General features: G+C 49.7%; 1 protein-coding gene across 1 annotated transcript in view; it reads right to left on the bottom strand.

Annotated features, from left to right (window-relative positions):
* Positions 1-7,750, bottom strand: part of KLHL14 (kelch like family member 14) — a 61,490-nt gene extending 53,740 nt beyond the window's left edge. The window contains exon 1 of the mRNA XM_065629664.1: positions 6,813-7,750. Within this exon, the coding sequence (XP_065485736.1) occupies positions 6,813-7,750 (938 nt within the window). The remainder of the gene's footprint in view (positions 1-6,812) is intronic.
* Positions 7,751-11,205: the final 3,455 nt, after the last annotated feature.

The raw sequence follows: 11,205 nt of genomic DNA on the forward strand, positions 1-11,205 counted from the left end.
TCCCGTTTTCCCAGGCTCTTCATCCTCAGTTTGAGCAGCTTAGTAAGATTATCTTTTTTAACTTAATTTTCCCTCTAGAACAAGGCACCTTGAAATCCAGTGGAAGATTTCCCCTCTTGGAAAAAGAGTTTGGACAAGGAGATGCAGATACTTGAAGCTGCTTCAAGCGGTAGAAGGGGCAGGGTGACAGAAAGCCAAGGAGCAGCACAGCCCAAGCAGCTGTAGTAGCCTCCGGAGACCCAAGCTGAGAGGTCTGGAGCAGTCAGCATTGGTGTGGGTGAAGAAGGGAGCCTGGTGGAAGGGGCACCAAGGGGCCAGGGGCCATGGCAGCAGAGGATTCAAGAGAAGGAACAGGTGGAGGTGAAGTTCAGATAGGCTGGATCTCGGGAAGAGCCCTATCTGGCAGAGTGGCCTGGGAGCAAGGAGGAGCCTGTGAGGCAGGCTGGTAAGGGAAAATGAGTTATTCTGGATGACCAAAAGGCTTTGAAGTAGGGGATTTTGAGGAACTGAAGTTCTGGAACAAAAGAGGGCAGGAGGTGGGGAAGGTGCTGGAGGTACTGGGACCATGTGTCGCCTAAGGACATAAATCAGGAGGGGCTGGCAGTTTACAAAGGAGATTATCCCAACTAGTACCGCCGACCAGGACACTGGCTGGCAGGGGAAGAAAAGTACCTGCACATGGTCCTTGGCACCCCTTCTTCATCTACAGCTGTTGGAAAGATGGTTGCCCATAAGAAAGGCCACTAAATGCCCTTCATAAATTATGTTTGTCCTAACAAGTACTATAACCGGGTCAAGGAATTGGTTATCACCTATGCCACCGCAGCCCTCAAGGATTTTACCAGCCAGGACGTAGATGTCTTTAAGAAGGCTCCCAAGGACTTTCCTGACCCACAGCAGTCCTTTTAGGAGAAGAGTGCTGCCTCTGACCCTAACCTGAGCTCCAAGCCTCCTTCTCTCTTGGATACTCAACATTTCTCCACTTACACTTCAGCACTAGCCTGTCTCTAGAGGCAAATGAATGCACATAAGGCAAGAAAGGCAAGTAGGTGAGACTAACCAGGATTAAACTGACTACAGGTCTGTGGTTCATTTGCCCACAGCTTCTAATGTGTCAGTCTTCCTTCTGCAGTTCAGCTGAGAGAGTCCTGGCACAGGTACAATTTCCTGATATTAATTCGGGCACATAATACCCGATCCAAAGCCCACTAAAATAAACTGGAGCCTCACATTCACTTCATCCACACCGTAATGCAAATGTTAATAATCAATTCACATACATTTTAAGGTATGTTTTTTATCCGAATGTTGATTTGGGGTCTGAAATATTTCTCACTTGCAATTAACCATGAGAATGAATATTAGTTAAAAATACAAATATTGGTGTCAGGATCACAAAGGGACAGGCAAGCAGCTGTCAGTAGAACACACAACAATGTATTTCAGTGAAAAACAAGCAAATTTTTACAACCATCAAACATGCCCTACTGATATCCTACAGAAATCTCAGTAGAAAAACAAGTCAAATCAAACTACATCCTGTGAGATTTGCAGGCAAATAGTGTATGCAAGAAGGAAATCGTTTAATTGCCAAGGATTCTTCAAATTTTTAATCTCCTCTGTATAAAGTAAAACTGGGTATATGTCTTCCACATAAATGTTAGCATCTCACATTGTTCAGCACTTTACATTTTCCTTCTTCAACAGTTACCACCTTCCTACTGAGTGAAAACTGGTCATATCATCTTCATCAGTTGTCACTGTTTAATTTACTGTCACTTTCACTAAAATTACGTAACACTAAACAGTGTGGATGACACCCTCTCTTCCCTGAAATTAAAGAAAAATAAAACCCCCTATAATTAATTTCAGCAAGACTAGAATTTGCACTTCTAATCTCCCCAAGGTCTAATAGTCCAGGGAACAAAAGTATAGAAAAGCAGCTGGGTTTGTGAATGCTGGGACTTCACTGAACCCAGGAAACAGCACAGTCAGGCTTAGCCTTCTTATCTCTTTGTCTTTTTATTTTCCTTTTTTCTCTTTTTTAACTCCATATTTCTTGCCCACGACTTCTCGAATTTCAGGTCGGTTCCTCAATCCCCATCCATTTTTCCTCCCCCACATCTGAAATAGCTTTACCAGAAACTGAAATGCTCAGCTGTTATTGACAACAGACGCTGTTTCTGCTAAAAATTAGGGTTTTTTTTCTCTTTCGCTTCATTCCCTCTCTTATCTGCCAAGGTCTTTTTTTGTTCTGCTTGTCTCCTTTCCTGTGTGGTATCCTATTCTTTCACTTTTCTCCCTTCAAAAGTGCTCTTCTCTCCCCTTTTCACTCATTTGTACTTCTTTGCTTCCGCTACTTACGTCCTGTTTTTCCCCTGGGCTACCTCAGTTCCTTTCTTTTTCTGCATTGTCCTCTCTCAGCTTCACTTTCCTCACTCCCCTCTGCCTTCAGGTACCTGATGCAGCTGTACGGACATCTACCTGCTGCTCTGCCAGCAAACCAGCCCACACGCCTATGGATGTTGAGCAGAGCTGCATGTGTCCTGCAGCCGACAAACAACTCCCAGGCCGTAAGGGGCTGCTTCTCCCCACCCAGCCTATCTTTGCATCTCTGTCTGGAACAGAAGCCATTGTAAATAGTTGCAGGTAAGCGGAACCATACAATCATGGGAATATTCTATAAAAAAAAGCAGCAATATTTACGTAAAAACATTTAATAAGAAGTCCCATAATTTAAATATTTTTTCCATAATGCTCCGGTCTCTGTCTACAGCTATATTGTGCATTAGTACAAGCAAAATTAAAGTTAAAAGCTCAGCGTCTCATAGCAGTGATGTGTTTTTAACCATTTTCATTGCTGCAAGTAAACATGGAAGCAATAATAATTCTCACTAGCTCACTCATCTTTAAAAGTGAAATTCTTTCCAGCAACACGGTAATGCTCTAACCCAGACCTTTTTAAAAACTGGAAACACATAACGTGTATTGTATAAAATATATTATATTACACAATAAAGCACAGAGGCATTTTATTCAACTCAATACTCTGGTGAAGTCCCGAGAGTCAAATAAATAACTGGAAGATGAACGCTCCTCTATCTAAATGCATTTTCTTCCCAGAAGGACAGAAAACATGACACAGCACAGAGTTACCTGTGTCTCTCAGGGACATACAAATGTCTGATGTTCATGGTCACTGTAATGGGCCTGATTCACTCCATGCTGAAATCAACTGGGATTTTTCCTACTGATGGCAAAACTGACTGTGCCTCAAGAGGCTTTAACAGCAGCTTGTGTGCGCTGAGGCCCTACTGTAGGTGAGGATCACAGAGGCCGGAGAGCTCCAGCATTAACCTCAAAAAGGGAGATCAAAGTCAACAGATTTACTAACTTGCTTAGAATTGAGCACCTGATTAAATTCCAGATCAGAGCCAAAACACCCACCCCCCGTGGTAAAGTCCTAAACCTCTGAGTGCATGGCAAGGTTCACAAGTCAGGAACGTCATTCCTCAACTTTTTAAACGATGATCGTTTAGTTGCTGCACTTGGAAAAATAATTTTTGCAAAAATGCAGGAGGGCACTCAAGTGTTACCTTCTTTCAGGAAATTTCATGAAAAAAAAAAAAAATCTGCTCTCCCTGGAGGTAAATAGTGTTTTTCGCTGAGGCACAAAAGACAACCCGGATGCCTTCTAGCCCCAGCGTCACTTGTGCTGTAGGACCTGCATTTGTAGCACAAGCTTTATAAATAACTCCATTCACAGTGCGCAGACTGGCTCTTAAGATCCAAAATTGCTTTCCTCCAGCCCTGACAAGAGCAAAAACTTGTGTTCATCAGAAAAGTGAGCACATGTGATTTACCACATAAAAAATAAGAACTGGTGCTATTTTTACAGTTACATTTCAGAGGAGAATCACTGTATTTCAAGCTTTCCATTACACTCATTTTGCTTAAGAAATATACACAGCCCCAATTCCAAAGTACTCCAAAGTGGCAGTGTGCATATGGATATGTACGTACATATGAGTACACACTTTAAGTAATGTGTTACAAAAAAAATAATTTGTTTTAAAAATGCAGAAAAATTATTGGCAAGTTCTAATTCTGAGTGCGATTCTCCTTATTTCTTCAGTACGCAGTAAGCAGGTGGCTATGGCACTGTGCTGCTTGTATTTCTCACTGACCCATACTGTACCATGCAGTATATATTACACAGGAGGAATAGTTAATCTCTTTCTAAAGACATGTGAATCATTTGTGAATGACCTTTCATTAAACTTTAAATTCCAAATTACCAAGGTCACCATTGCTCATAGAAAAAGCAAAGTTTTAAAGTCCTTTTCTGTCTAATATTTTTAATCTATTTGCACACGTACTTAACTGTTAGTTACTTTTAAGATTTCCTTCTGTAACTTAAGAAACTCTTTGCAGATTTTCTTCCTTAAGATAAAATTTTACTGAGTGACACCTGTCACTGCAGCTTTAAAGAAACTGAGTAACAGGAAGGACAAGTCTGGAAATCTCTGTAGTGCTAGGTATGTTTATTTTGTTTCTTCATTCATGTTTAAGAAGGCACTTAGGTAGCCTGATGAAATCTTAAAGCGATTAAGATTCAAAGACAGGGCTTCGTGACCCTCACAAATTCCCAGGAGCATCATTCGAGACCCAAAATGAAAATATACCGATTGTATTCTCTATCACAGAGCATTTCAACATCTCCAATGTTAACATTTTGAGCAAGTTCTAATGCCTGCTTATAAACAAAAAAAATCTAAATGGTTTTGGTCCGATTTCACCACCACTGAAGAGCCCAATCAAGAGAAGCTAGTTATGACACTGTCATTAAACACACATTGAAGTCGAGAAGGTGACAGCACATTTTCATCCACTACAGTTAGGGGTCTCTGAAATACCACTGTCTTCACAGACATGCAAACCTATTACAAACAAAAAACGTGGTGTTTGAGCTATGTGGAGTCCCCTGTAAGTCATTAAGTAAGCGCAACTTAGAATCTAATCTAGGTCTACTGAAAGTGTGTCCCTTTTGTGTACAGTCCTGCTTACAGGGAGAGGCAGCTCCCAGCACCAGAGGTATCAGATTCTTGCAGCGTCCATGACACTTGTAAGCATTCAGTGGTCAGAACACCACTACATATCCTTCAAATGACATGGACCAGTGAAGCTGGAAGGTATCTTCACTGAACCAAGCCAGCTGGTATCTCAGCAATCCACCAGGACACGAGCACAGGCATGCCCCCGGCGGCATGCAGAATCGCCACTGAGAAGGAGGTGGTGGGGTTTGCATTTTTGACAGTCAACAGTTTTGAATATTGAAATGCAAAGGGTACGGACCAGCTGCAACGGCAGCGTCTCAAAAATACTCTACACTGCAAAACACTGCTATTTGTTCTTTATTGTAGGATTTCGGAGTGAGAGTCGGTTAGACAGCAAGGTGATAAGCACAACAAAACACTAACAGAGGCACTAGCCAGAGATAATAAAAGAAGCCACAGCATTTTCAAAGTTAAATCATCGGGGTACCTATTACATGAAGATACAAAGAATACATTAATGCTAACAGAGCGTATTATATAAAATATATAATAACACACTAGTTTTCCTTGCTCCTAAGTCATTAATAATATGCACCTATTAGTTAAAAAGCTGAATTACCAAAGTGTGCTTTGATTTCTACGCTACTGTGCTACTGTACTTGGAAGATGGTATTATCTTTCAATTTTTGAATGAAATGAAGTATAAACGTATTTTAAAAGACAAAAAATAAATACCCCCTTCATTTTGGGTATATTTACTGCTCATTAAACTACACGCTGTGCTTTCAGTTCCTAATACCAACCTTATATTGTCAATCTCTGACATCAAGATTCATTACATTATCAAATGAAAATAACTGACATGTCGTAGATGTAAGGGGTATGAAGTCACAAGTTTCCATGCACGCTATGGACATCACCCAAATACCAAGTGTACCAGGAAGCGCACAAATAACGCGGTTATTTATGAAAATAACTAATTAGGTTTATGACTTGAATATTAGAGCTTAAAAAAACCTGAAGATGCAACTCCTTGTTCAAAGTAACATCGCGGGAAAGTAAATAAATAAATATGGCCTATAATAAATAATTATTATACAGAACAACAGGTTCCCAGGGCCCGGGGTCCCTCATGTTCACGTCTTAGCCCCACGGACCAGGCGTGACGGCTGAGGGAGCTGCGATCGCCGCCAGCCCGCCGGGGAGCCGGGCGGGCACGGCCTCCCCGCCTGGGCTGCCCAGGGGCCCACGCCCCGGGAGGCCCCCGCCGCCGCCTCCGAGGAGGCCTCTCGCCCTCGTACGCGGCCTCCGTCCCCGCCGCGGCCCTGCCGGGGGTCCGGCCCCGCGCCCTCAGCGCCGCCTGGGCGCCCCGGGCCGGGCCGCCTCTCCGCGCAACCAAGGGCCAGCGGCCGGCCGGGCGCTGCGCGGCGCCAACCGCCACCCCCCCCGCCCCCGGCCGCAGCGGCCCCGCCAAGCGGAGGGGAGGGGACGAAAAGTTTGGCGGTGCTGGGGGCGGGCAGATCGGCCCCGCCGCCCCCCTCCGGCCGCTGCCGCGGGCGGGCTCCTGCCGCCCGGCCCGGCCGCAGCCGCCGCGCCGCTCCCTGCCCCGCCGGGGGGCGCCCGGCCCGACCCCGCGGGGTCCCTGCCCGGCGCCGCCTCGGCCCCGCGCCCTGCGGGGACTCCCCGCTCCCCCAGCCTCCCGCGGCCAGGAGCCGTCTGTGAGGAAACGTCCCCCCTCCCCGCCGCCCCCCTCACCTGCTGGCCAGGCTCTGCCGGCAGTGCTGCCTGAAGGGCATCAGGTGGTAGTTCATGGCGTCCAGCAGCAGCTTCTGGCAGACGGGGTCGGTGCGCATGAAATCCACCGACTGGACCCGCTCCACCAGCTCCGGCGCCGGGATGAGGGCGAAGCGAAGGCGCTTCATCAGGTCCGGGGCGTACTGCATGCGGGTCTCCCGGTCGTGCTCCAGCCAGAGCACGGACATCTGGAAGAGCGCCAGCTCCGACTCGACGGGGGGGGGCAGCGAGTCGAGCAGGGCGCGCATCTCCTCGAAGTTGAGCAGCAGCACGTCCTCCACCAGGTACTTGTTGGCCAGCTTCTTGGTCTCCTCCAGGCCGTGCAGGGCGGCGATCTTGCACACCTGCTTGTAGTTCTGCACCGAGATCTGGTCGTTGAGGAACTGCACGCACAGCTTGGTGACCTGCGGGATGTGCAGGATCTTGCTGACCGACAGCACCTCTTCCACTGTGTCCAGCGAGAGGGTCACGTTGGCCGTGTACAGGTACTCCAGCACCAGCCGCAGCCCGATGGACGAGCAGCCCTGCAACACCAGGTTGTTGATGGCCCGCGGGCTGGCCAGCAGTTTGTCCTCCGGGGAAGAGGACGGGGTGCCGGGCTCCTCCTGCGGCTGCGGTGGCGGCGGCTCCTTCGGCGGGCCCCCCAGCCCGTCCTGGGCGCCGGGTCCCAGCCCCAAGGCGTGAGGGTGCCCGCCGCTCCCGCCGCCGCTGGAGAAGAGGGATCGGAAGTACTGGGAGCAGGAGGCCAGCACGGCCTTGTGGCAGTGGAACTGCTGGCCCTGGGCCGTCAGGGTCACGTCGCAGAAGAGCTGCTTCCTCCAGAGCAGGTTGAGGCCGTGCAGCAGGTTGTCGCTGTGGCTGGGGTCGAAGGTGGAGGTCCTGTCCCCGGATCTGGACATGGCGAGCGGCCTCCGACACACCTGCCTTTTAAACCCTCCTCCAACCTGGGCAGAGGGGTGGGGAGGAGAGCGGGGTGGGGGGGACACACGGGACGACACATCAATAAACACAGAGCTTTAGAGGCCCGGGGGGCGCATCCCGGCCGTGTGCGCACGGGTGGCGGGGGGGGGCGGCCGGGGGACGGGCTCCCCTCTGCCCGCCGAGCTGCCCCCCCCCGCCCCGGGTACGGACGGGCTCGCTCGGAGGAGCCGCAACTTGGGAGGGCTGGAGATTTTTTTTTTTTTTTTCCACCCCCCTCCCCCTCTCCTCGTCTTTCCCCCTACACACACACTCACATGCACACACTCAACCCCTTTCTCCTCCCTCCTCAGTGCACACCGGTTTGCTCTCCAGGGGAGGAGCGAGGAAGCCGGGGACGTTTTCAGAGCTGAGCCACCCCCCCCCCCCCAAAAAAAAAAAAAAACCACAACCGCACCAACCACCCAAACGATCGAACACACAGGAAGTAAGATCTCCTCCTCCTCCCCCCCAACTCCGCGATGCCCAGAGAAACTACCAAGTGACTGAAACTCTGCCGGGGAGGGGAACAGCCCTGCCCGCCGCCAGCCCCCGACCCCACCGCCGCTTTGGCAACTCGGCGGTGCCGGGACCTGCTTCCTCCCCGGGGCCGGGGGACGGCGTGCCCGGAGCGGGGGACCCGGCGCTGGCCGGCACCGAAGTTGAGCCTCGCTCCTGGACTCACTGTCGGGGGGCTGCAATACTTTGCACCCGGGAGGAGGAGGCGGGCTGGGGGGGGAGTGGAAGCGGCAGCCCCGGGCCCGGCAAGGGGCCGCCCGCTGCTGTCCTGCCTGTCTCGCTTCTCCTCGCAGCAGACGGCGCCGCTGCCGTAACTCCGGTAACTACGTGAAGTTCATGTTGGGGGAAGGACGGGGGAGGCGGGCGGGGGCGGCGGGGAGCAGGGCCCTGCCCGGCGGCCCCGATCCGGGCGGGCCCCGCCGCGCCTCCCCTGCCCCGGCCCCGTGCCCGGCCCGGGGAGGGGAGGGGGTTCGGCGGGCCAGCCCCGAGCTGCGGCCGCACCTGCGGGGACTGCGCAGCCACCGACCCGCGCTGGTCGCATCTCGCCCCGCGGAGCGCCGCCGCCACCGCTCTTCCTCCTCCTCAGCGGGATCCCGCCGAGACCTGCTCCTGCCATTGCAACGCGCTCAGTCTCTCCTCGCCAGCTCTGGGCTTCCTCTGCCTCCCTTCACCCCCCCCCCAGCCCGATTTATCGACACAGTGAGGGGGTCCCTCCAGCCGCTTCCTCTGCCCCGGCGCCGCTCAGCCCCGCTCCGCGCCCCGCCGCCGGCAACAGAAACCTCCCGGAGCCTCTCCCTTTAAGTGGACCCGGTCAATCCCCCCCTCCCCACCGCAGACACACACACATACATACATGCACACACACGCACATACACACACGCTCTCCTCCTCTTTCTCCCTCCCCTTCTTTCTTCATCGTTTTGCCCATTTCTTGCAATCGGAGTTTATTCTGCAAACGCGTTCGTTACACAACTGCCCCCCCCCTCCCTCCCGCACACACTTCCAGCGCACACACAGACACCCCTTTCCTCTCCCCCAACAACAAACAAATCAGGAGACACAAGAAAATGCACAGAGACGGTTAGACACAAGGCCAGAAACTTACCTGCTCCACAACCAGCTGCCAAAGTAAAGGTTCACTTAAGCTCCCCCCCAAAAAAATCAATTGTCCTTCCTTTTTAAAGGTTTGCTCGCTCCTTCCAAAAAAAAAAAAAAAAAAGGAGAGAAAAGAAAGAAAGAAAAAAAAAAACCTTCTGGTTCCCAACTCGGAGCAGTCACTCTTTACAATTTATTTTGCCGTACATCATTTGATCACCATGAATTAGCAACAGCAAGAAAATGTACGAGAGAGAGAGAAGGAGAGAGAGAGAAAGAGAGAGAGAGAGAGCACAGAGCTTTCTGCAAGAGAAGAAGAAGAAAAAATGTACGTGTGACAAATTATGCTACCAAGAAACAACACATCATTATCCTTGGGCCTGGGGCTCAGTGAGTCGTAACGAGAGTAATAGGAAATCCACGGTTGGGGAGAGAAACGGTCGTGCATGGCCAGTGGAGAGAGACCATACAGGGGGATGGATGCTGGAGAGACTCGCAAAATTATGGCTCAAGGCTATTGTAAAAATTGTCGAGCGTAAATGACTGCGATTTCAAACATCTTTGGAAGAAAGAAGGGGAAAAAGCGAGCCCCCCCCACCCCTCCTCTCTGTCTCCCTCCCTCTCGCTCTCCCTCTCTCTTCTCTCTCTCTATAAAGAACCGTCAAGTTTTAGTGCGCATTGCTAATTAGTCAATTTCTCTCTGCCTTCACAGGCTGGCGACTTTGCTGCTGAGCTGAAACTGCTAATTTCTGTGACCAGCTTTTTTCTTAGCTGTGATCTGGATGAATGAGTAGCTGTCTCACAGAGATGACAAAAATAAACTCTAATCCCCCCAAAAATTTCCACTACATCTTTCTCATGCATAGATTTATGATCTTCAAGCGCCCTGTGCAATATGCAAACTTTTTGTGTGCGAGTGTGTGTGTGTTGCTGGGGGGGCGGGGGTAAGTCTGTTGTATTCAGGTTGCACAGTATTTGGTTTATGTCTCTACTCTCCCCCTGCACCCCGGATGTGATGGAAATAATGTCTGATTTCAGTACCCAATATATTGTCACCCCCACCCCACCCCCCTTGTATTTATATTATTGCTTTGACAGGATACATCTTCCTTCCTTGCAAGTATGATGAGACTGGAGGGGTGGAAGGGAGAGAAAGAAAGTGAGGCTACTAAATGGTGTTAGTGGTAAAACGTTCCCTTTACATTTGTTCCCCTGCACTGTTCGAGATTTATGATCTTGTTTGAAGGCATATTTTCTCTATCGTTTTGTCTGGTTAGACAACCGTCTCTGAACTTCACTGTCAGCTCCTCAACAGATAAGGGTTCAGAAGTCACTTTTTTTTTTTATTGGGAGATTAGCATATTGTCAGATTTGTCTTTTGGTTTCAAGACTTTGCAATGCAGAAACCTGAATCAAATGGCAGGAAAGCAGCTGCTATTTCACAAACATAACCTTTCAACTTTCTGCCGTAGCTGATACCCTAGAAACGTGCACGGCACAGCCCATGGGTTGGGGCTTTGTTCTGGTTTTTGCTCCTTTATAGTTGTAAGAAGTAGAGGGGATTCTCATTGTAGGCATTTAGGGCTTTTTCTTTCCACCAAGGGGCATTTTGGTAGAGGACATGTTCTCCACACTTTATCTCATGATATATTGCACCCTCATATTCATAGCTCTGTTCTTCTGTTGTCAAACCTCCAATTGTCAAAAAAACCCCAAACCAAAACCAAAACCAAACCAAACCAACCAGCCAAATAAACAAACAAAAACCAAAACCACCAAAAAA

This window comes from Caloenas nicobarica, chromosome 2, assembly GCF_036013445.1.
Source record: "Caloenas nicobarica isolate bCalNic1 chromosome 2, bCalNic1.hap1, whole genome shotgun sequence".
In the NCBI taxonomy this organism is placed as follows: domain Eukaryota; kingdom Metazoa; phylum Chordata; class Aves; order Columbiformes; family Columbidae; genus Caloenas; species Caloenas nicobarica.